Genomic DNA, 27,146 nt, shown 5'->3' on the forward strand with positions numbered 1-27,146 from the left:
CTATCCCAGCTGTATTCGGGCAAGAGGCGGGGTACACCCTGGACTGGTTGCCAGCCACAGGGCACATATAGACAAACAACCATTCACACTCACATTCATACCTATGGACAATTTGGAGTCGCTAATTAACCTAGCATGTTTTCGGAATGTTGGAGGAAACCGGATTACCCGGAGAATACCCATGTGATTAATCATGATTAATTAATTAAAAAACTGTGATGAATCTGATTAAAATGTTTCATTATTTGACAAACTTAGTTCGTTCATTCATTCATTCATTCATTTTCTACCGCTTATCCTCACGAGGGTAGTGGGGGTGCTGGAGCCTATCCCAGCTGTCTTCGGCTAAGAGGCAATGTACACCCTGGACTGGTCGCCAGCCAATCACAGGGCACATATAGACAAACAACCATTCACACTCACATTCATACCTATGGACAATTTGGAGTCGCTAATTAACCTAGCATGTTTTCGGAATGTTGGAGGAAACCGGATTACCCGGAGAATACCCATGTGATTAATCATGATTAATTAATTAAAAAACTGTGATGAATCTGATTAAAATGTTTCATTATTTGACAAACTTAGTTCGTTCATTCATTCATTCATTCATTTTCTACCGCTTATCCTCACGAGGGTAGTGGGGGTGCTGGAGCCTATCCCAGCTGTCTTCGGCTAAGAGGCAATGTACACCCTGGACTGGTCGCCAGCCAATCACAGGGCACATATAGACAAACAACCATTCACACTCACATTCATACCTATGGACAATTTGGAGTCGCCAATTAACCTAGCATGTTTTTGGAATGTGGGAGGAAACCGGAAGACCCATGCATGCACGGGGAAAACATGCAAACTACACACAGCGATGCCCAAGTGAGGAATCGAACCCGGGGTCTCCTGGCTGTGTGGCCTGCGCTTATTTGTGAACTACCCTGGTGGGTGGGTGGATGGGTGGATGGATGGATGGATGGCCTGGCTCCTGTATAATAAATAATAGTAATAATAATGTGGAGAATAAATACATGACATTAAAATGAACAACAATCTACAGCGTAAACAGTAAATTGCACATATAATTCATAAAAACGACATCAGGAGGTTGCCTACAGCCACAACTGTTGCTGCTCACAGTTCTGACACGGTTCTAATTAGAACCCCCGCCGGTTATTTGTGTAATTGGAGCATTTACAGTATGTATGTTTAGTACTGTTCCCAGATCTGCCAACCTTGACCCTGTCCAATCATAGCCTTTCATTGCATCACTGAAACCGGCAAAATGAGTACCTGGACTGTAGTAAGTGGCATTCAAGAGTCAAAATTAGTACAAAAAATGCACAAATGTTGACCGGTCTGGGCCCCCATGAATCCATAAATATAATACACATCATGCAAAGCAGTGTGTGTTTCTTTGCGAGTGTGTGTAACGGGTATTATACAGTACACGCAAGCTTCAGACAGTTGTAGCTGTAAGATGACGAGCTCTCTGATCCAAAGACCCCCCCAATAAATGGCTTTGAGCAAATAAGCTTGTCAAGAGTCTCCTGCCCATTGGTCAAGGACACACAAACACACATACTGTATGTAGACAAGCTTTCTCATGCACAACTAGACATTTTGCCAGTAGCTGGTGGCGGGGTCATCGACCTACAGTATCGGGATTGAAGCAGGCAAAAGTCTCTCCCACCATGTTTTACACACTAGTGTGTGCTTTTATTGTGTAATATCAAAAGCATTTTTATTGAGCTGCACGGTGCACAGCGGCAGACAGTAGCAGATGTTACTGGAGGGCACTGGTCCACCGCTTTTAACGAGAGCGGCTTAGCGGGTCATTGGTTGTCTCCAGTGAACATGTAAACTCATCTGCACCAACTCGTAAAAAAAAAAAAAAAGATGGTATGCTTTTAACGCCGTTTGGTTTGTCGCTAGAGACCTTTTTGCCCGCTGTTGGACGATAATCGACAATATGGACAAGGGCATTTGTGTTTTTGACCCATATCCATAAAGTTTCTTGTCGCCATTTTGAAGCCAATATGACAAGTTTGAATTTTGGAGAATTTTCTATGACAGAATTTTTTGGTGTGTGCTCTTATTTTTAATAACAAATACACAAAATGGTGGCACTTTTTTTAATAAATCCAAAAGTTTGACACCAAACTTTCTGTTCTGTGGTTACCATTACACTTTTTGTCTAATAATATTAATAATAGATGGTCACAAAATTAGCTTTGAAAGCACATTAACGAACTGCACGGTGGACGAGTGGTAGGCACGCAGGCCTCACAGCTAAGAGACCTGAGTTCAATTCCACCCTCCAAATTGTCCATAGGTATGAATGTGAGTGTGAATGGTTGTTTGTCTATATGTGCCCTGTGATTGGCTGGCGACCAGTCCAGGGTGTACCCCGCCTCTCGCTTGAAGACAGCTGGGATAGACTCCAGCACTCCCATGACCCTCGTGAGGATAAGCAGTAGAAAATGAATTAATGGTTGTCGCTAGAGTCCTTTCTGCCTGCTGTTGGACGATAATCGACAATATGGACAAGGGCATTTGTGTTTTTGACCCATATCCATAAAGTTTCTTGTCGCCATTTCGAAAGTGATATGACACGAAAAACAGAAAAGTTTGAATTTTTGTGAAATTTCTATGACAGAATTTTTTGGTGTGTGTGCGCGCACTTCTACTCCTGAGGCACAGCACACAAAAGGGTAAAAATTTGACAAAACATGTCCTCTCATGCGCCAACTGTGCTCTTATTTTTAATAACAAATACACAAAATGGTGGCACTTTTTTAATAAAAAAAAGTCACCAAACTTTCTGTTCTGTGGTTATCATTACACTTTTTGTCTTAATGATAATAATAACAGATGGTCACAAAATTAGGTCTGAACTCCAAAGTTTTGTTTTCATTCATTAATTTTCTACCGCTTATCCTCACGTGGGTTGCGGGGGTGCTGGAGCCTATCCCAGCTGTCTTCGGGCGGGAGGCGGGGTACACCCTGGACTGGTCACCAGCCAATCACAGGGCACATATAGACAAACAACCATTCACACTCACATTCATACCTATGGACAATTTGGAGTCGCCAATTAACCTAGCATGTTTTTGGAATGTGGGAGGAAACCGGAGTAAGCGGAGAAAACCCACGCATGCACGGGGAGAACATGCAAACTCCACACAGAGATGACTGAGGGTGGAATTGAACTCGGGTCTCCTAGCTGTGAGGTCTGCGCGCAAACCACTCGTCCGCCGTGAAAGCCCTCCAAAGTTTTGTTTGACTTTGAAATCACATTATTCCACAAAATGTTGGTTTAAGGGCTGTATGGCAGATGAGTGGTTAGCACGCAGGCTTCACAGCTACGAGACCAGGGTTCAATTCCACCCTCGGCCATTACTGTGCATGTTCCCCACGTGAATGCGTGGGTTTTCTCCGGGTACTCCGGTTTCCTCCCACATTCCAAAAACATGCTAGGTTAATTGGCGACTCCAAATTGTCCATAGGTATGAATGTGAGTGTGAATGGTTGTTTGTCTATATGTGCCCTGTGATTGGCTGGCGACAAGTCCATGGTGTACCCCGCCTCTCGCTTGAAGGCAGCTGGTATAGGCTCCAGCACCCCCTGCGACCCGAGTGAGGACAAGCAGTAGAAAATGAATGAATGTTGGTTTAACACCAACTAGTGTGACTAAGCAACCTCCTCACGTCAGAAACGGCTGCTGACAAAAGGATTGCAATGTGTCAAAACATGCATGCTGACTATTTCTTGTGCTATTATTATTCTGACAAATACACCACATGGTGGTGCTGTTATTTGACCCCATGAGCTGTATTGACTCGGAATTTGTCACAAGGCGCAGCACGCTCTTATAAAACACTCACTGTAACCTCAGGGTGTTTAACCAAAAATTTGGTGTGTAAAATTCGAACAAGATTAGTTGGGAAAACATGGAATGCCATCAAGTAAAACAGCGGGATGTAGCAACTAATTGTTCATATATCACTGACTATTTGGCTAATGATGATAAAACTTTGAGGATATCTGTTCTACATGTATGCTAGCATGTCTTCCAAAACATTTCCACCACACCCATGGCATTTGTTTGCTTGTCAGTGTTCTTTCAAAACTGCGATTGACAGCCTACAGTCAACTGGGATAGGCTCCAACATACATCATTACACCAGCGAGGACAAGTTGCATAGAAAATGGATGCATGGATGCTCTTTCATAGCTTCATTTTCATCCATTCATTCATTTTCTACCGCTTAACATCACAAGGGTCGGGGGTGCTGGAGCCTATCCGAGCTGTCTTCAGGCGAGAGGCGGGGTACACCGCCTCTCGCCTAGTCACTAGCCAATCACAGGGCACATACAGTATAGACAAACAACCATTCACACTCACATTCATACCTATGGATAATTTGGAGTCGCCAATTAACCTAGCATGTTTTTGGGTGGAATTGAACTCGGGTCTTCTAGCTGTGAGGCCTGTGTGCTAACCACTCGGCGGCCGTGCAGCCCCCCATATGACAACTGAACACAATTAATGAATTAATGAAGTCTAGAGTGCTTTCTGTGCTGGTTATTGTGTGTAGCTGCTCTATAGGAGTCCGCGACTCAATACATTCATTCATTCATTCATTTTCTACCGCTTATCCTCACGAGGGTCGCGGGGAGTGCTGGAGCCTATCCCAGTTGTCTTCGGGTAAGAAGTGGGGTACACCCTGGACTGGTCGCCAGCCAATCACAGGGCACATATAGACAAACAGCCATTCGCACTCACATTGTAGTCGCTAATTAACATGTTTTTGGAATGTGGGAGGAAACCGGAGTACCCGGAGAGAACATGCAAACTCCACACAGAGATGGCCGAGGGTGGAATCGAACTTGGGTCTCCTAGCTGTGAGGCCTGCGCACTAACCAATCGGTTAGCAGCCCTCGCTCAATTTTCATTCCAAACATCATCATTGTCCTTTATACCAAGAAACATGAGTAAGTCGAGTCAATTGTGATCGATCTCCATTGATGCTTTTATCTTAAAAAAAAGCAAAGATGGCCTCACTTACTTGTGTCAGTGGTGTCGTACTGTGAGTCTTTCTGCAGCTCGTATATGTCCACCTCCACTCGGGCTCGGGCCGGGCCCTCCATAGCGCTGTTGATGTTTTCCCGTGCCAGGGACAGCGCCAGACGCTCACCTCGCCCACACACCGACTGGTCGTCCAAGATTGCCGCTAAAAGGATGAAGAGTGAAAGACAGCTTTGTTAGCTTTGAGATATAATAAATAAGAACATTTAAAAACATAATCTAAGCTAATCTAAAGCTTTACTGTAAATATAATGCTTAAAGGGGACCTGTTATGCTCATTTCCAGCTCTTTGTATTGAGTTATGGACTCCTATAGAGCAGCTACATATGATACACAGAAGGCTTTCTAGATCTTCCAGATTCTGCACCTCTTTCTGCACCTCTTTGCATGCACTTCCCACTTCCAACCTGTTTAATTGACTCCACCCCCGGCCCTCCTGTAAGTATGCCCACGCAGCTGTGATTCGTCATACTCCCAAGCGCTCCCGAGGACTTCTGGCTACTGTACATAGGTCTGTGTTTACTGAGTGCGGGCAAGAAAAAACTGTGTATAGCCAATCAAAACTTCTTTCAGGGCTCACTTCCAATTGCGAAAATCTCATTTAACACAAGAATAAAAATTCTAACTACATTTATGGGCCAGAAAAGTGAAAGAAAAAGCATAACAGGTCTCCTTTAAGTGACATTTACTATCACTATATTGACAGTTACTATGGTACCGATGGTACCGATTATGTCATTGTATGGTCATATCACCTCGTACTTTGGTACCTGACAAAAAAAAAAAAAAACTATATTAGGAAAGCAGGAAGTGAACAAATGTAACAGTTACTGATTGTAAAAGTACCAGATGGAGGGGTAGGATTTAATAAGCTTTGCTTCTTCCTACTCCTTTTGGACATGTGGAACTGTGAACTGATTATGTGATGCATTCAATTGTAATCTGAAATCTGACACATGTTCAAATGAAATAAAACCATTACGATTACATTTAACAATACAAATCAATATACATTTTGAAAAAAAAAACAATACCACATTTATGAAGGATCAAATTAAATTAATATGAAGCCCGAAAAGTTATTATTTAATTTAACAACTGATTCACTTCTCCATGAATTAATTCACTTCCATTGATTAAATAAATCTGATAATTATAATTAAATCAGTTAATTAAATATTTGAAATTAAAGATACACAAATTGAATTATATCGATTTTTAAAAAGTCATTCAATTAAAATGTTTTATTATGTAATTAAAAAGGACATAATATATATTGATAGAAATAAAAAACGTGCCTTCTTTTTCAATGCAAATGTTAAAAGGTATGTATTGGACTGTTGTGACACTCCCATCCTGCTTGTTGTTTCTTTGTTTACTTTTTGGTATCATGGCCTCTGTTCTCTTGAGTTGCTTCAGGCAGAGTTGTTGTGTTCCTCTAAACAGATTTAACGCTGATACTGACAGCCTGAAATAGCAACTCGGTCCTGAAGTGACTGCACTCTCCTCTAAATTTGCAGTGCTCTTGCATCGCTGACATTTGCAATGTGATTAAACTGGGACGGTTTTAATCATATCAGCGGGAGGGGGGGGGGGGGGGGTGTCGTTAATGATTCATGTTAATTATGATTTAGGTAAAGGAAGCTGTTCATGTCACCTTATCTCTCATTAACCTGTCTGTTGTCATTTTCAAATGAACAGTAAAAAATTGAACACAATGTTGCTCTTGCAGGGGTGCAAACCTATTTTAGCTCCCCACTCAGAGGGGATCATCATCAGCCTAATGTAGTGTACAGTGGAACCTCTAAAGTGGACTAACTCCACTCATACAGTTTATATGATGCTTATCCATAGTAGAGTTGCGGGGGTATGCTGGAGCCTATCCCAGCTGTCTTCATGCGAGAGGCGCGGTACACCCTGGACTGGTCGCCAGCCAATCACAGGGCACATATAGACAAACAACCATTCACACTCACATTCATACCTATGGACAATTTGGAGTCGCCAATTAACCTAGCATGTTTTTGGAATGTGGGAGGATAATCGGAGAACCCAGAAAAAACCCAAACCAAAAATCAGGAATGAAAAAAAAAAAAACATTGACAAAAATCTGCTCAAACTGCAGTAATGTTTGCAAGACTTCAACTCAGTGAGCATATAAATTGGTACCAGTTATGCCAAAGACTAATCGGGCATTTTTTCACCACCAACATGAGTCTTGAAGCAAATCAAGATCCACGTTTTTTTTGTTTTATGTTTTACTATTACCAATTTTTTCACTTGCAAAAATGTATTTTTTGATCTCTTTCTAAGTGAAATTTTAAATCTAAATAAATTAGGTGGCGGGGTTGCACGGTGGACGAGTGGTTAGCACGCAGGCCACACAGCTAGGATACACGGGTTTGATTCCCCCCTCGGGCATCTCTGTGTGGAGTTTGCATGTTCTCCCCGTGCATGCATGGGTTTTCTCCGGGTACTCCGGTTTCCTCCCACATTTTTAACCTTTATTTTGCTGCACGGTGGACAAGTGGTTAGCGTGCAGGCCACACAGCTAGGAGACCCGAGTTCAATTCCACCCTCCAGTTTCCTCCCACATTCTAAAAACATGCTAGGTTAATTGGCGACTCCAAATTGTCCATAGGTATGAATGTGAGTGTGAATGGTTGTTTGTCTATATGTGCCCTGTGATTGGCTGGCAACCAGTCCAGGGTGTACCCCGCCTCTCGCCCGAAGACAGCTGGGATAGGCTCCAGCATACCCCGCGACCTGACCAAAAAAAAAACTATATTAGGAAATCTTCTTTCCTACTCCTTTTGGACATGTGGAACTGTGAACTGATTATGTGATGCATTCAATTGTAATCTGATGCATGTTGAAATGAAATAAAACCATTACCATTACCATTAATATACTTCCTGATTCAGTACGAGTATTGGGATCATGAACCAGGGTGATTTAGGGACTTATCAGTGACTAATAACAAAGGTTCCACTGTACTTTGGATAAAGGACATTGACTTTGACTGTCGACGGCGGTAAACTCACCCATTCGGACGGAGGAGAGCACGGGGGCCTGACTGAGCGAGTGTGGCGGCATGTTGGCTAGCAAGAAAAAGCACAGGAAGTGTATTGACAGCAGCAGTGCTGGCAGAGCCGGCATCTTCTACTGCTCCTCATGGAGAACGGTCTGCTGGCTGCCTATACCGCCACCTGCAGGAGAGGAGGACACACTGCATGTTAACGGTTAACGGCCTTATGTTCTTTTTGACATTGTTTAAAATGGTCACCTTGCTGCTCATTTTCCAGTCTGCCCCCCCCTTGCAACAAACTATACGTGACTTCCATCACGGCGCTATAAAGAAGAGATTTACTGTCATGTCAGTGTGAGGCAGGCAAGGCGAGTTGCATGCGTGTGCCGCCTGTCTCATCATAAAATATGATACGCACATCCCTCTGCAAGTCTCTTGTGGAAAGTCAGTCTTTTGGAAGTGACAGGGTTCAGCCTTGAAGAGATCTCCAGAGGCAGTTCAAAGACAACATCACAACAAGTGTACGCGCACCACAAAAACACACACACACACACACACACACACACACGCAAGCTTTTGAAGACAGCTTCCTCAAATGCATACACATCGCGTTGTCATGAAGTCGGCGAGTGGATCTTGACTGACAAGCTTCACAACCACCGATTGACCCCTGCGGTGCTGCACGGAAGGGAACGCAGAAGATGTACAGTAGGTGGCTGGCCTCTGACCCTGATGGGGGTGGGGGGTGGGAGGATGAACTGCTCCAACCATTTTACACAGACAGAAGTGACCACTGCCCCCACACTATACAGCAGGGGTCTCAAACATGCGGCCCGTGGGCCAAATGTGGCCCGCAGGACACTAGTTTGAGGCCTCCGCCTTGATATGAAAGTTTAATGTTAGTTTGATATGGATGCTGTACGGTATCATGTACCCAGAAAAAATTATTACGTTTGATTAATGTTCATGTTAAAGGTTAAATAACTGTTAATAGTTGTCCTCCCTATCCGTGTGGAAGTGGTAAGTTTTTGGCTATTTAAGTTTAAAGGAAATAACTTGAAGGCTACCGTTTAGGTCGCTATAGCTCTCTAGTTTGCGAGTTAGCATGCGTCTCAAGACCCTGCAGTTGCGCAATATGTTGTAAATAAAAAGAGTATAAATGTGACGATAGTCGTGTTTTGTCATGTCTACAGGGCTCTAATAATGCTTTGTTCATTTTAATCTGAAAAAAATAATTTGTCTACCCACCAACTATATGTGGTTTCTTAAGTTTTTATTATTTGCCGTTTTATTATTATTATTATATTTATTTATTACTGATTGATTGATTTTCTTTATTCTTGATTTGTTTATTTATTTTTCATCTTATTTTGTGCAGATAAATAAAAATTAAGAACAGTGAACAGTGAGAACAGTGGAATGTTTTATCAGAGCTTTTATTGTAGAAAATCGGAACCAAAGCACTGAAAAAGTTTGTATATTTTTCTGTTGTTAATAAATGTGTTTTTTTTTTTTTTTTGAAAACCTGATGTGGCCCAGCCATGCCCAGACCCTAGTTCCAGTGGCCCCCAGGTAAATTGAGTTTGAGACCCCTGCTATACAGTATAATTGACACAATTAAGTGTATGTATATGCACATGTGCGACACAATCATCCAACAAAATAAATGTAACAAATTAGAAACTTGGTAAATACATAAAAAAATAATAATAATGAAAAAAATTGGTAAGAGCATAAAAATACTTTAAAAAATACTTTTTAAAAGAGGCACTCAAAAATGTAATTTAATTTTTAATTTTCTATTTTAATTTTTAAAAAAGAAACACATTTTACTTGTGGCTATGGTTAGAAAGTGTTGCATTTAATTGGGAGAAAGTCATTAAAAATATATAGTATATATATTAAAACTTGTTTTTCACTTTTTGCTTTAATTGCTTTGGCTTAGTTTTTACACCTGAAGCCCTTCCTGACCCTGGCTGGGAATCAAACCTTTGCTCGTTGCCACGAAAGACAGAAATGTGTACCATTACACATTCATGTAATAATAAATAAGCGGTATATTTCATCAGTTTATGGCTTGTGGGTGTGGGTTTATTCTTATAATTCCCATCATTTTACAATAAATTCTTTAACAATAGATATGGAGTGGTTAGCGCACAGGCCTCACAGCCTCGGAGACCCAAGTTCAATTCCACACTCGGCCATCTCTCCCGTGCATGCATGGGTTTTCTCCGGGTACTCCAAATTGTCCATAGGTATGAATGTGAGTGTGAATGGTTGTGGAAAATGAATAAAAATAAAAAAAATAAAAAAAATAAAAAATACCGTATATATACAGTGAAGAAAATAAGTATTTGAACACCCTGCTATTTTGCTATTTCTCCCACTTAGAAATCATGGAGGGGTCTGAAATTTTCATCGTAGGTGCATGTCCACTGTGAGAGAGATAAACTAAAAAGAAAAATCCAGAAATCACAATGCATGATTTTTTAACAATTTATTTGTGTGATACAGCTGCAAATAAGTATTTGAACACCTGAGAAAATGAATGTTAATATTTGGTACAGTAGCCTTTGTTTGCTATTACAGAGGTCAAACGTTTCCTGTAGTTTTTCACCAGGTTTGCACACACTGCAGGAGGGATCTTGGCCCACTCCTCCACACAGATCTTCTCTAGATCAGTCAGGTTTCTGGGCTGTCGCTGAGAAACACGGAGTTTGAGCTCCCTCCAAAGATTTTCGATTGGGTTTAGGTCTGGAGACTGGCTGGGCCATGCTAGAACCTTGATATGCTTCTTACGGAGCCACTCCTTGGTTTTCCTGGCTGTGTGCTTCGGGTCGTTGTCGTGTTGGAAGACCCAGCCACGACCCATCTTCAATGCTCTGACAGAGGGAAGGAGGTTGTTCCCCAAAATCTCACAATACACGGCCCGTCATCCTCTCTTTAATGCAGTGCACTCGTCCTGTCCCATGTGCAGAAAAACACCCCCAAAGCATGATGCTACCACCCCCATGCTTCACAGTAGGGATGGTGTTCTTCGGATTGTACTCTTCATTCTTCTTCCTCCAAACACGCTTATTGGAATTATGACCAAAAAGTTCTATTTTGGTCTCATCTGACCATAAAACTTTCTCCCATGACTCCTCTGTATCATCCAAATGGTCATATGCAAACTTAAGACGGGCCTTGACATGTGCTGGTTTAAGCAGGGGAACCTTTCGTGCCATGCATGATTTCACATCATGACGTCTTAGTGTATTACCTACAGTAACCTTGGAAACGGTGGTCCCAGCTCTTTTCAGGTCATTGACCAAGTCCTGTCGTGTAGTTCTGGGCTGATTCCTCACCTTTCTTAGAATCATTGAGACCCCACGAGGTGATATCTTGCATGGGGCTCCACTCCGATTGAGATTGACCGTCATGTTTAGCTTCTTCCATTTTCTAATGATAGCTCCAACAGTGGACCTTTTTTCACCAAGCTGCTTGGTAATTGCTCCGTAGCCCTTTCCAGCCTTGTGGAGGTGTACAATTTTGTCTCTGGTGTCTTTGGACAGCTCTTTGGTCTTCGCCATGTTACAAGTTAAAGTCTTACTGATTGTATGGGGTGGACAGGTGTCTTTATGCAGCTAACGACCTCAAACAGGTGCATCTGATTCAGGATGATACATGGAGTGCAGGTGGACTTCTAATGGGCAGACTAACAGGTCTTTCAGGGTCAGAATTCTAGATGATACACAGGTATTCAAATACTTATTTGCAGCTGTATCACACAAATAAATTGTTAAAAAATCATGCATTGTGATTTCTGGATTTTTCTTTTTAGTTTATCTCTCTCACAGTGGACATGCACCTACGATGAAAATTTCAGACCCCTCCATGATTTCTAAGTGGGAGAAATAGCAAAATAGCAGGGTGTTCAAATACTTATTTTCTTCACTGTATATAATAGGTTGACTCTGTCATATTCTTCATATATAGTAAATAGGAGTGTTAATTAATAATATTAATAATAATACATTTTATTTGTATAGCGCTTTTCAGAGTACTCAAAGACACTTTACAGTAGAGAAAAAAAAAGAAATAAGTCATGTATAAAAAGTTAGACATCAAAAACGGATTTAAACGGGGGGGGGGGGGGGGGGGGGGGTCGAGTTGTTTTTTTAAAGGTGGGAAGGTCGAGGCAAGTACGGAGTGAATGGGGCAAAGAGTTCCAGAGGGTGGGGGCACCAAGATCTTGCAAGATCAAAACCTGACAAGATTTCTAATTCACAAAAAACGTGTCTCCTAATAATCAATTAATTAATTAATTAATCACACCATAAATGAATTTTGCCGGTCTCCGTATATTGCCATGTGCATGTATGCCAATTTTCTTAGTGTCTCGCCTCCTAATAAGCAGAAAGAGGATTCCCATGTGCATTGGTTCAGCGCCTAGACCAGTCATCACCAATGGGGGACCGGAATGCGGACCCTGTGATGACCGTTTACGGACCCGTGACCAGTTAATGTGAATGGATAATAACATGTAATCAAGTTCACGGCCCGTAATTACTTCAGCTATTACCGTTGACGTGATAGCGACCTCGGTCACAATGAACCAATGAAATCATTAGTTTACTTGCCGGGAAAGATTCATCCATTCATTTTCCAAGCCGCTAATCTTCCAATGGAACCATGACTGAAGTTCAAAAGTGATTATTTAAAAGTGAAAACACGGAAAAAAAATGTTCATTGTTCTAGAATCCAGCACCAAAGAGCCGTGTCTTATGTGCATGGAGAGAATAGCGCCCAGTATGAAAAATATACAGAGTCATAACACATGAATTTACAGCACAGCAACATGCAAATGAGTCTTCACTAAGGATTGTATGGATATTAGAGCAGAACAACAACTTATTTTCGCCGATGGGAGAGTTGTGAAGTGCTCCTGCGGAGATCTTACCCAAAGGTAAACAATGCACTGTAGCAGCTTTTCTGTTAAAGAGACGCTTATTCAATTCTTATTTCATATTTTTTTCCCAGGGAAAGCGGTGCAGTTTTATTGAACTTAAACATAAGCCTCTTGTGTTCATTCACAGTCAAACTTTTTATGAGTTTATGTGAAGTTTTCTTTTTCGCTGCAATTTAGGTGCCTAAATAAGTGTGTTTTGTCATGCCCCCCCTGGGGTACACAGATTTTCATTCATTCATTCATTTTCTACCGCTTTTTCCTCACGACGGTCGCGGGGGGTGCTGGAGCCTATCCCAGCTGTCTTCGGGCGAGAGTCGGGGTACACCCTGGACTGGTCGCCAGCCAGTCACACGGCACATATAGACAAACAACCATTCACACTCACATTCATACCTATGGACAATTTGGAGTCGCCAATTAACCTAGCATGTTTTTGGAATGTGGGAGGAAACGGGAGAAAAACCACGCATGCACGGGGAGAGCATGCAAACTCCACACAGAGATGGCCGAGGGTGGAATTGAACCCTGGTCTCCTAGCTGTGAGGTCTGCACGCTAACCACTAGACCACCGTGCCGCCCCACATATTTCACAAGTCCAATATGAAATATTATTGAGAAACTGATATCTATGTATTTATCTGTACTGTACAGACTGAACCCGAAAGTGAAAGCAGCAAAATGCAACAAAATGGAGAGCAGTGAAGCATGCAAACATATTCAAATTGCATGCAGAGTGCAATAAATTCAGACATGTTGCCAGATCTGCATTAATATTGACCTTGTCTGTTTAATGCAATTTTAAAGCAAAATAAGATTTGGAGTGAAACCTCTTGTCAGGGAAAAAGTGGCTTTGTCTCTGTGGGGGAGGCGGGGCCGCTAGCATACACACACATCAAAAGAGTGGAGCCTTGTGAGAAGGAATGCAAAGGTAGTACAAAGCCCATCTACACGAACACGCCATTATGCCAAATTTGTTCGAAAGTGGGGGTGACATAACCTAAACAAATTTGCTTACCTAAATATATCCATCTGACCCAGTTTTCCCATGTGGGGGGGAAAAAAAAACCTAGCGACAGTTAACACTCACTGAGACGTTTGATCAGAAAAGTAAATAAAAATGGAACATCGCAAATACACTCCCAAAGAAATGCTGCTCTTTAATACAGTTGACAAGCCGGGCATTTCAGAATATACATGTCACAAACAGCAATTCTACAACTTTACATCATGAAAAATGACATATTAAATGAAATATTGCATTATTATGATTTTATGTCATCATAACAGCAGTTTATTTGGTTTCATTCATTCATTTTCTACCGCTTATCCTCATGCTGGAGTCTATCCCAGCTGACTCTGGGCGAGAGGCGGGGTACACCCTGGACTGGTTGCCAGCCAATCACAGGGAACATATAGACAAACAACCATTCACACTCACATTCATACCTATGGACAATTTGGAGTCGTCAATCGGCCTAGCATGTTTTTGGAATGTGGGAGGAAACTGGAGTACCCGGAGAAAACCCACGCATGCACGGGCGAGATGGCCAAGGAAGGAATTGAACTCGGGTCTCCTAGCTGTGAGGCCTGCATGCTAACCACTTTTTTCACCGTGCAACCCTATGGACAATTTGGAGTCGGCAATTAACCTATCATGTTTTTGGAATGTGGGAGGAAACCGGAGTACCCGGAGAAAACCCACGCATGCACGAGGAGAACATGCAAACTTCACACAGAAATGGCCGAGCGTGGAATCGAACTCAGGTCTCCTCGCTGTGAGGCCTGAACGAAAACCACTCCCCGCCGTGCAGCCATTGTACGTTTAATAAAATTCATATTAAAATCTTGTCACACCGAGTCTCAGGAGTGGGGACACCACCAATAACAAATGTAATAGGAAGGTTTGTTTTTTTTTACATAATTTTGGCCATAGTTAGCTCGTGCAATTTTTTGCATTAATGTCTATGTATTTTTCTCCAAGCAGTTACTGACTTTTCTACTGACTGACTTTTTCTACTAAGTGCCATGATTTCCTTGGGTGCATGGCGTGGATAAACTATGTCCGCACGCTAACATGCCAGTGTATAAAACTAATAACGCGCACCCATACTGTGCAGATGGCCGCGTTGCCCTCATTACGCTTAGCCCGGCTCAAAGTAAAACGAAGGCAGGCCCGGGCGCAAGGCCATCTGTACATGTGACACGTGGTGGAATAATGGCCACGCTGTGGGAGTCGTTGTTTTGAATCAATCTGGTGTGTGTGTGTGTTAAAACATAAAGTACATGCATAATGACTGTATTGCTAAGTGGCAATGTCACCCTGCTGTTGTTACATTTATGTGCACGTCTGTATGTGCCCATGTGGACTAGAATGAGTTACGCAACTCATGATTAGTTTGACCCCCCCACAGCGAGATCACCACTGTGTGTGTGTGGATGCGGTCACTGTGTGTCAAGCGTGATGGTGTTATCGATCGGTCCAGATGGGGAGGCCGAAGTAGCGGCACTTCAGGTGCACTCAATCAAATCGATGGGTGAACCTATGATGAGGAGCTATGCATTTTTCCAGCGCAGCCATCTGATTGGCTGTTTCTGAGAGGCATATAGCCGAGCAAGGCAACGCCTTCATCAATTACCACCACGGAAGCGGTTCTCTTTCATTGTTATTGAGAGATATTGACAGCATTAGACAGAGAAAATAACTAGTACTCGGTGGAGGAAGGCGGGTTGAGTATGAACAAGGAAAGCGGGAGGAATTGACTCAAACACCTCAGGGGAGATTTAAAAAAAAAGCAAAATCGAATACAGACGCCAGGAGATTGACAAACGTTTGGTGTGGAATGAGAGAGAAAGAGAGACACAGCGGGAGAAAATCCAAAAGACGGCTATGTTGACAGCTTCTCCATTTTAGAGGTGTGATGCTTTGTCGTCATCAATAGGAATGTGTATAAAAACTATGTAAATGGTAGTAACCGGATCGAAAAACTACATACTAGCTGCCGGGGGCCTCATTTTGGTTGCTGAATTAATGCACACTCAGTCACGGTGCAACAAGTGCTAGAAGGTGATTGGCCAGGTTAAATCTGCTGCCACAAGAGACCATACTAGTCCTTTGAGAATTACGAGTTAGTACTATATATAGCAGGGGTGGGCAAATATATTTTCTCGTGGGCCGCATTGAGTAAACAAAATTGTCCGGAGGGGCAGAACATATATTTAACACACACACACATTATGCTTATAATTTTCCTTGAATTATTTGTCTAATTTTATCTGTAAAAGTGTTATACTATCAGCTGTATGTTCTCATGTCACTTTTTTCAGGAGAACTTTAAACATCAGACCACATCAAACTATGTCATTTAATTTTACATTTTATTTTATTTTATTTTATTAAATAATGGTAAAATAAATAAAAATAAAAAAAATATTAAATAAGACAACCGACATATAGACATTAGACAATAGACATTAATGCAAAAAATTGCACAAGCTAACTATGGCCAAAATTATGTAAGAAAAAATTAAAATTAAAATTAACCTTCCTATTATATTTATTATTGGCGGTGTCCCAACTCCTGAGACTTGGTGTGACAATATTTTAATATGAATTTTATTAAACGTACAATGGCTGCACGGCAGGGAGTGGTTTGCGTTCAGGCCTCACAGCGAGGAGACCTGAGTTCGATTCCACCCTCAGCCATCTCGGCCATGTGCGGAGTTTGCATGTCTTCCCCGTGCATGCGTGTATTTTCTCCAGGTACTCCGGTTTCCTCCCACATTCCAAAAACATGCTAGGTTAATTGGCCACTCCAAATTGTCCATAGGGTTGCACGGCGGATGAGTGGTTAGCGCGCAGACCTCACAGCGAGGAGACCCGAGTTCCATCCCACCCTTGGCCATCTCTGTGTGGAGTTTGCATGTTCTCCCCGTCCATGCGTGGGTTTTCTCCGGGTACTCCGGTTTCCTCCCACATTCCAAAAACATGCTAGGTTAATTGGCGACTCCAAATTGTCCATAGGTATGAATGTGAGTGTGAATGGTTGTTTGTCTATATGTGCCCTGTGTTTGGCTGGCGACCAGTCCAGGGTCGAAGACAGCTGGGATAGGCTCCAGCACCCCCGCGACCCTCATGAGGATAAGCAGTAGAAAATGAATGAATGAAGACTACTGACTTGCAAGTCATGTTGCCAGTTTGTATGTTAAAAGTTGAAATTAAAAGCCGGATTCAAATGCTTGGTGGGACGCATGTGGCCCCCGGACCGTAGTTTGCCCACCCCTGATGCATAGGATCACCGTACAGTGATATTGTACAGGTAATGTCTCGTAAGTAATGCAGCATCTGGACAGAGACACACTGAGTCTGACCTTTTATGCTTTTTCCATTTTTTTTGACCTATAAATGTTGTATTCTCATGTTAAAGCAGACCCTAAGTCTCACATAACAATTGAACATGTCATGCTTTCACATACAGTGTAAGTGATACAGCTAAAAATATGTATCTCCACGTCCATATCACCATTTCCACTTTTAATTTACACCGAGGAAACATGGCACTCTTCTTTGTCCTTTTAGCGAATTAATGAGCATACCCAGTCTGGTGTCAGACCTCTCAGTCGAAAAGGAAATTACATCGATGCACACTGTGACAATGCTATATAGTAAGTGATACTGTAATATCAATGGGGAGCTGCACATGTTGTCGCATGGGTAGATGGTCCATGTTGGAAGTATTGAGGAGTGGTGGAGAGATGATGGAGGAATCCTAGATAATTTGATCTATACGTAGATTAAATAGAGCAGAGGTCTCAAACATGCAGCTCGCGGGCCAAATGTGGCCCGCAGGACACTAGTTTGAGGCCCCCGCCTTGATATGAAAGTTTAATGTTAGTGCGCCCCCCACGCAAGTTTGATATGGATGCTGTATGGTATCATGTACCCAGAAAAAATTATTATGTTTGATTAATGTTCATGTTAAAGGTTAAATAACTGTTAATAGTTATCCTCCCTATCCGTGTGGAAGTGGTAAGTTTTTGGCTATTTAAGTTTAAAGGAAATAACTCGAAGGCTACCGTTTAGGTCGCTAGCTCTCTAGTTTGCGAGTTAGCATGTGTCTCAAGACCCTGCAGTTGCGCAATATGTTGTAAATAAAAAAAAAGTATAAATGTGACTATAGTCGTGTTTTGTCATGTCTACAGGGCTCTAATAATGCTTTGTTAATTTTAATCTGAAAAAAATAATTTGTCTACCCACCAACTATATGTGGTTTCTTAAGTTTTTATTATTTGCCGTTTTATTCTGATTATGATATTTATTTATTTATTACTGATTGTTTGATTTTCTTTATTCTTGATTTGTTTATTTATTCTTCATCTTATTTTGTGTAGAAAAATAAAATTTGAGAACAGTGGAATGTTTTATCAGAGCTTTTCTTGTAGAAAATCGGAACCAAAGAGAAGTTTTTAAAATTTAAGTAAAAAATTTAAGTAACTTCATAGAGTGCTTCCAACACTGGGGAGCTCTGGTTCTTTGAGGGAAACAAACATGTGACACGGACATCACATGGGAAACAGTTTTCCGACACGATAAGGAGCCGTAAAAACACACCTCCAAGATGTCAAGTGCCTTGCTGAGGAAGCTGAAGGTGATAGAGTGGATTGGATTGGACAGAGTGGGTCCATTTTAGTGAACCCAATTGAGCACCTGGAAGGTGAAGGAGTGCAAAGTGTATAACATTGATCAGATCCACTAGTGGTGTCATCATAGACGAGTGGAAGAAGATTCCGCTAACAACCTGTGCAGCCCAAGAGGATCAAAACATTGGACACTAGTTAGACACGTTCACTGGAATGTCTGCTCTCTTGTGTTGACAACTATTTCGACAATAATGGCTGGGTTGAGGGTTGCACGGCGGATGAGTGGTTAGCACGCAGGCCTCACAGATAGGAAACCGGAGTTGAATTCCACTCTCGGCTATCTCTGTGTGGAGTTTGCATGTTCTCCCAGTGCATGTGTGGGTTTTCTCCGGTTTCCTCCCACATTCCAAAAACATGCTAGGCTAATGGGCCACTCCAAATTGTCCATAGGTATGAATGTGAGTGTGAATGGTTGTTTGTCTATATGTGCCCTGTGATTGGCTGGCCACCAGTCCAGGGTATACCCCGCCCGAAGACAGCTGGGATAGGCTCCAGCATACCCACGACCCTTGTGAGGATAAGCGGTAGAAAATTAATGAATGAGAGATTAATTTGATGTTTGCACGGTGCAGAAGTGGTTGGCTTACTGGCCACACAGCTAAAAGACCCGAGTTAAATTTCCCACTCTGGCATCTCTGTGTCGGTTTTCTCCGGGTACTCCGGTTTCCTCCCACATTCCAAAAACATGCTAGGTTAATTGGTGACTCCAAATTGTCCATAGGTATGAATGTGAGTGTGAATGGTTGTTTGTCTATATGTGCCCTGTGATTGGCTGGCGACCAGTCCAGGGTGCACCTCACCTTTTGGTCGAAGACAGCTGGGATAGGCTCCAGCACCCCCATGACCCTCGTGAGGATAAGGGGTAGAAAATGAATGAATGAATGGCTAGGTTGACTCATTTTCAGTTGATAGTAAGTCTGTACTGTTATACAAGCTGTACATTGACTACTCTAGTGTAGAGTGTATCCAAGTTTACTTTGTAATTGTCTCTTGAGAACATGAGGGCTGTAGTCACATTTGGGAAATATCCTAGATAGATGATGGAACGGATGGGAGGATAAATGGATGACAATGATAGATAGATGGAAGGATGGTTAGTGGATGCAGGAAAGTTGCTAGTGTTAGGATTGCAGGATGATGGACAGATGAATGGATTGACAGATCAAAGAAGTGATGGTTTGGGGCTATCCTGTTGCAGTTAAGATGCAACAGCGTCCAGTAGAATGCGGGTACAATAGGCTGCTTGCAGCCATGGTTACATGGCTACAAACACACACATACAAAGCCATCACCTGTGGTCACACTCTGGCTGTGTTTAACCATCACGTGTGTGTGTGTGTTTGCCGTCCCTGTCACTTGTCAGTCTGAGGGGACTTCAAAACGCCCAGAGCTCAACCACGACCTGCTTCTTGTTCTACAGAGAAACCATACGCTCATAAGTCAGTCGGCCGACACCACTGAGAAATACACACAAAAGCCAAAACACATAAATATTCCCACTTCCTGCTTGTCTGTGAATGCAGCAGAGAATAATAGGGGAATGCATTCATCTTGTGCATATGCATATTTGTGTGTGTGTGTGTGGACTTGGCTGTGTTCATATTGCGTCTGCTGTGCCTATTATGGAAGAGAGAAGCGTAAAATCAGAGATCCTAATTATCTAGCGAGAGAAAGAGGTGGGAGTGTAGTAGGCGAAGGATGCGGGAGGAAGAGGAAAGAAGGTGGCGGCGGTTGTTGTATGGAGCAAATTAGAAAGGCTATGTCGCCTTGTAGCCGCAGGAGACGAGTCGAGGATGAATGAAGACTAAGGCAAAGAAATACTGGACGAGCGACAGCAGCAGAGGCGGAAGGGGGGCAATGGGGGGGGGGGGGGGGGGCGAAGGATGCAGCCAAAGATGAAAACAAGCGGGATGGAGGAAGGCAGCTTTAGGGGAGGAGGAGAGAGGAGGAGGAGGAGGAGGAAGGGTGTCGGTAGGGGGGCTCTGGCGAATCATTTGTTTTCCCCCTCTCCGCCTTATTGTGTGACACAACAAAATCTGACAGTCGTCATAATGGCGGGATGAGTCATTCCCGTAATTGAATTTGCGAGCGGAACGGCTTTCAGCCTGCTGCAGGATTTTTTTTAAGGACGGCTGTAGCAACGCTCATTATGGGATGCCGTTGTTTTTGCCATTTGTGTGCGCATAATTAGTCGCCAGTTGTGTGGCCACAGTGCTCGTTTTTTTTTCTTCATACCGTGACACTGGCTGACTTTTTACATTTCCAGAGGGATCAATAATTATTCAAACGGTAACCGTCATCATATTTTTTGCACATGACATTTGCGGCGACCCCTACGGGTTGCGGTCAAAATACTGCGGGGCACATGCTAGCACACAGATATCCTCAAAGTGTTACAATCATTAAATAAATGGTAAAGGGCTTATATACAATTGGTTCTACATATACGTGATTCAGTGCATTAACCTGTGTGAGAAATTTCAAGTCAGATTCACGGTGTGTAACCGATGCTAGATGGTGCAGCTGCTACTAAAACTCACTCCCAGATGACCGAATCTAACCGAATGTAAACATTGAGGTTCAACACATCAAACCTAATCAGCCACCTGGAAAACCAGCATTGTGATACACAAGGCCTGGGGCTTGTTCCTATTGCTGCAGCGTTTGAAAGATGCAAACAATGGACGACCGGACTATACCGCTTTACCATTGTTGAAGACATCGGATTTGTCGGCTCGTAAATCTCTTGGAGTCCTAGTTTGTACTTTTTTTTCATGGTTTGTTAAGAGTAGTGATGTTATCATTTTTGGCTAGGACAAATCTATAGATACACTTTGTCTAATCCAAGTATGGCCATTTTATACCACTTATCCTCACAAGGGTCACAGGGGTGCTGGAGCCTATCCCAGTGAGGTACATCCTGGACTGGTTGCCAGCCAATCACAGATATCACATCAATATCACACAATCACATATAGACAAACAACCATTCACACTCACATTCATACCTATGGACAATTTGGAGTCGCCAATTAACCTAGCATGTTTTTGGAATGTGGGAAGAAACCGGAGTACCCGGAGAAAACCCACACATTGACGGGGAGAACATGCAAACTCCACACAGATATGGCCTGAGGGTGGAATTGAAGTCGGCTCTCCTAGCTGTACGCGCTAACCACTCGACCACCGTGCAGCCCTGCACAAACTACAATTAAAGAAAAAATTTAAAACATAATAAATGGAAAAAGTGTGTCAGTATCGGTGATGAGAAGCAGGGAATTATCGGTAATGGGTTGGAAAAAATTGTGCATCCAAAATTTTTAGGCTAGAGCCTATCCCAGTTGACTTTGGGCGAGTAAAGATTGGAACCTAGATCCTCCCGATGTCATGACTGTGCCGGGTAAATTAATTATTATATTTGTTTCATTATATATTTTTATTTTATTATTATATTATTTTATTATTATTATATTATATTGTATTTATCATTATATTTTTTTATTTTATTTATTTTTTTACAATTAAATATTTCATATAGTTGAATTGTATTTATTTTATGCCGAATGACGGCTGACTAGTCAATCCGTCATGAATACAATCACATTATTATAAAATAGAAAATACACTTCAGGGCAGTTTTGCTTTGGAATCCTTTTTTCTCCATGTTATGAAACCGTCGTGATTCATTCCTCGGGGCGGTGGAGCAAGTTGTGTGGCCTTCAAGTAGCAGAAAAGAAAGTGTTTGTCTCTGCTATTCAACAGTTAGCATTTGTGTTGCTTTTACGTCTCCTCGAGCACATTAAAAGGAAGATTACTATCTTTTCATGCTCTCTGGGGCTTCTTGTGGTACAAGAGGTTTCACTTCTACGTTTTATCAATTCAATTTTTTTTTTTTTTTATTATTCCTTCAGCTGCTGCTTTGGATGATACAATATCAGATTAGAGCAACGTTGGCAGATCCTGCCCAGAATTCATTGCATTTGCATTGAATTGTATATTCAGCATCGGCGTTTCATGTTGTTATTGTGTCCACCATCTATTTGAATCTATTTGCACTTATGGTGATTTATTCTATCCGCCCGAGCTAAGATGACATTTAGCTTCATGCACTCAAGTAAAATATGTTCTAAAATGTAATTCAGCAACATGCTGCGTGTACACCAGCTTCCAGGTAGATCTTACATCAAATGAAATAAATCACATCTGCTCCAAATGTTCCCGCTCAACTTCAATGTCTGGGATGACTCCCGGAAAAAGCCTCGAGAAACGCCGAGAAAGAGCGAGGGAAGAGGCTAAAGATTAGCAGTGAAATGAGACAAACGGGATTAAAAAGAAGAAGAAAGAAAGCATTTGTATGGATAGTTCAGTGGGCCCGATGAGAGGTGTTCATTTGATTGGTTAAGATTACACTCGGCTGTGTTAAACAATCTCACGCCTTCTCTCCTCCGTTTTTGCCACTTGCAGCAGTAGGAGGCGTGGGTGCGCCTGACTGCGCCGCTTACAAAAATTTGCAAAGTGCAATGGCCACACCTCATTGAGGGCAGGTACACCCAAATCCATTATAATCCATTATAATATGTTGCGGTTATACAGCTTTCTTCTATTCTCACTTCCTGTAACCATAATGTCCCGGTACTTTTCGCCTTATTTGTGTCCCTCCTTTTGCAGGCCTGGCAGGTGGTACAACTCCTAATATAAAAAAAACACAATACAACTTGTATAAATCACAGTTGTTGTACAAGACTGCAGATGTTAATGTGATAGTGTTCACGCCTTCTCTTCCCTGTCTGTTCCGTCCTCCCACCCATTTCCTGTTTACATCTTGCATCTCGCCCGACCCATCGACCTCTCCGTCTCTCATCCTGCCACACTTCTACATTGGCTTTCTTTCCTCCTCAGTAAGGAGGAATCTCACTAGCTACTCACTCCCAGATGTTTATTTAGTTTGGGTTTGTTTTTAGTTTAATCAGTTTATGATATGTTTCTTTGCTTATTACGCAATACAATGGTACCTTTAATGTTCAGTATAACCGATATACTGTCATACTGGCAAAGGGTGCAAATAGGGTAGTTTTTCCACTACTACATATAATCATAATCAGGATGGAGCTCCAGGACAGCCAGACATATGGTGACACCATAAGGCATCACTGATGGCTCCTGTTGGCTTCCTACACCTCATCATTATTTCACCTGTCCTCTAGCTTTATAGTGTGCAGGATGCTACATTGTTTTATTGTATAAAGTCATAAAGTATCCATGCATCCATCCAACCTGGACTGGTCACCAGCCAATCACAGGGCACATATAGACAAACAACCATTCACACTCACATTCATACCTATGGACAATTTGGAGTCGCCAAGTTGGCTGCAGACCCTTAAACTGTAAAAAGCTACTGTCTGGAGTGCAAAGCATCCTTACACAAAAGGTCACAAGTGAGCATCAAAATCAACTTAGCTTAACTTTGGTGGGTTTCAGGGGGGTCTTTTTGCATAGTTATGATGCCACATGACCTTTATTTTATTGGAATCAACAAAAACTTATGCCAATGCATGACTTCATACTGTATTGTGTAAATTCAACAACCCCTAATAGAAGTTAATGGAAGACATCTTGGAGAGTCTATGTCCCTCAACTGGCCTGGGAACACATTGGGATCTACTGGGAGGAGCTTATCCTCACAAAGGTTGCGGGGGTGCTGGAGCCTATCCCAGCTGTGTTCGGGCGAAAGGCGGGGTACACCCTGGACTGGTCGCCAGCCAATCACAGGGCACATATAGACAAAATAACATATATAGACAAGACATATATAGACAAACCATTCACACTCACATTCTACCAGAGCGGGAAATCAAACCCGGGTCTCTTAGCTGTGTGGCCAGTGAGCCAACCACTTCTTCACCGTGCAACCATCAAATTAATCTCTTTTTCATTCATTCATTTTCTACCGCTTATCCTCACAAGGGTCGCGGGTATGCTGGAGCCCATCCCAGCTGTCTTCGGGCGAGAGGCGGGGTACACCCTGGACTGGTGGCCAGCCAATCACAGGGCACATATAGACAAACAACCATTCACACTCACATTCATACCTATGGACAATTTGGAGTCGCCAATTAACCTAGCATGTTTTTGGAATGTGGGAGGAAACCGGAGTACCCGGAGAAAACCCACGCATGCACGGGGAGAACATGCAAACTCCACACATATGGAAAAGAATTTGAATTTAATAAACACTGCTTCTTCCTACTCCTTTTCAGAGATTTTGAATTGTGCAAGTCTATAAACATGTGATACGTGTTTGTAACTATTATAGAATACAGAATAAATATATCAAATGTGGGCTGCACGACGGACAAGTGGTTAGCACACAGGCTTCACAGCTAGGAGACCCGAGTTTAATTCCACCCTCGGCCATCTCTGTGTGGAGTTTGCATGTTCTCCCCGTGCATGCGTGGGTTTTCTCCGGGTACTCCGGTTTCCTCCCACATTCCAAAAACATGCTAGGTTAATTGGCGACTCCAAATTGTCCATAGGTATGAATGTGAGTGTGAATGGTTGTTTGTCTATATGTGCCCTGTGATTGGCTGGCAACCAGTCCAGGGTGTAGCCTGCCTCTTGCTTAAGACAGCTGGGATAGGCTCCAGCACCCCCACGACCCTTGTGAGGATAAACGGTAGAAATTCAATGAATGAATAAATATATCAAATGTTATTATTATACTATGTTTGCAGAGAGTAGCGCGTGCCTGCGCGTGGTGGAAGTAAAGAGCAATGAGAGCGAGCTTGTGTCGCAGTGGATGTGGAATATTTTTCTCCAGGGAGTGAGAGGGTGTGAGTCTTGTTACAGGATATTACACGACAGTATTACTTTCTGCTTTCTTTGCAGTTGTCTCAACCTCTCTTGCAACCTCCTACCACCACAAACGTGGCTACCACCGCAAAAGTCAGCCATGCGGAAAGGGAGGCTTTTTTTTTTTTCCTCTTTAGAACTGCCTCTCCTGAGGTTTTCTACTGCTTTCTTTTTCTTAGGGAGAAAATGCTTTTGAGGGTCTTCTTAGAGAGTCCTTCGTTGCTTGTGCCGTGAGCCTTTAAAGCCCGTTAGGGCATTTGTGTAAAACGATATTCATATGAATATGAATATTTTGAAATTATATGTTTTTCTTTTTGTTTTGGTATCTCATCCACATGAATGGAAACTTAGTTTTTTGTCGTTAAAACATGACTTTTCATTTTTTACTGTGTATCTCACTCTGTTGAAAATGATATTGATTTTTCAAACTCCACTTGTGTGGATAGAGATTTTTTTTTCCAATACTGGAGGGAGAAAAATGTGTGTTTTTGTGGACAGAATTTAAGATGTTGGCCCACGCTTGCTAATATAGTTCACTTGCAATAATCTTACTTTTTTTCCAGATTCAGCATCAGCATTTTTATGTTTTTTTTTGCTTGACCTCGGCAGTTCTGTTTAGCCACTAATGCAATTTTGTTTTGAAAAAAAAAAAGATTCCAAAAGCTTCTGCCATTTTGTGGAGAAAAAAAAACTATATCAGGTGGTTGCCTACAGCCGCAGCTGTTGGTGACAATGCATTTTGACCCGCCACTAATGAAACACATCAAACTTATCTTATTGTGGATTCACGGTTTAATTAAAATCTCAATTTATATAAATATATGAATATAAATATGACAAGCAGGACCCATTCTAATGGATAGTTTTGGTATTGGTACTGTAAGTGGTGGGAAGCGGGTTGGAGGGACTTACAACAGCATCAACTGGAACGGCAACAGAACATATGTAATCATAACGTTTGTCCTTTCATGCCCATGATGAACTGACTCTACGCTGCCTTTTTGACACACACACACACAGACGACTCAGATGGCATTTGGTCCGTCTCTTGCTTTGCTGCAGTGGCAACAGAGTGGAAGATGAGGTATTCAGTGGGGGGGTGGGGGTGGGTGGGTTTGCTGGAACAGGTAAATGGGACATGGAGGAGTCAGAGCTCACTGGTCATGTGAAGTGAGGCTGCGGATGTCCTTTGTTTTGTGCGCCAGTGGTTCTGTCTATGAATCCAATCAGATTACTGTGTCACTCGAGAATACATTGGGGGGGGGGGGGGGGGGGAACGGATCGTCTGGAATGCGGATGACAATGACAACAATGATTTGGAGCTTCCTAACGTTTCCTCAAAAAAGTGCATCATAGCTACATCATGGTGATGCATTGTTTATACATTTTAAACCTACGGATATGGGAGTAGTTTACTACAGAAATCACTGATTTTGTTGCATATCCATCCAATATATTTTCTATGCCACATATCCTCATTAGGGTCGTGGGGGTATGCTGGAGCCTATCACAGATGACTTTTGGCAAGCGGC

At 42.3% G+C, this 27,146-nt stretch overlaps 1 protein-coding gene across 2 annotated transcripts in view; it reads right to left on the reverse strand.

Annotated features, from left to right (window-relative positions):
* Nucleotides 1-27,146, reverse strand: part of grik5 (glutamate receptor, ionotropic, kainate 5) — a 194,757-nt gene that overhangs the window by 80,837 nt on the left and 86,774 nt on the right. For both annotated transcript variants that reach the window (XM_058053106.1, XM_058053105.1), the window contains exons 5-6: nt 8,131-8,295; nt 5,067-5,231 (exon numbers count right to left, since the gene is read on the reverse strand). In XM_058053106.1, coding sequence (XP_057909089.1) covers nt 5,067-5,231; nt 8,131-8,245 — 280 coding nt within the window. In that variant the 5' untranslated portion in view covers nt 8,246-8,295. The remainder of the gene's footprint in view (nt 1-5,066; nt 5,232-8,130; nt 8,296-27,146) is intronic.

Source organism: Doryrhamphus excisus, chromosome 17, assembly GCF_030265055.1.
Source record: "Doryrhamphus excisus isolate RoL2022-K1 chromosome 17, RoL_Dexc_1.0, whole genome shotgun sequence".
Classification (NCBI taxonomy): domain Eukaryota; kingdom Metazoa; phylum Chordata; class Actinopteri; order Syngnathiformes; family Syngnathidae; genus Doryrhamphus; species Doryrhamphus excisus.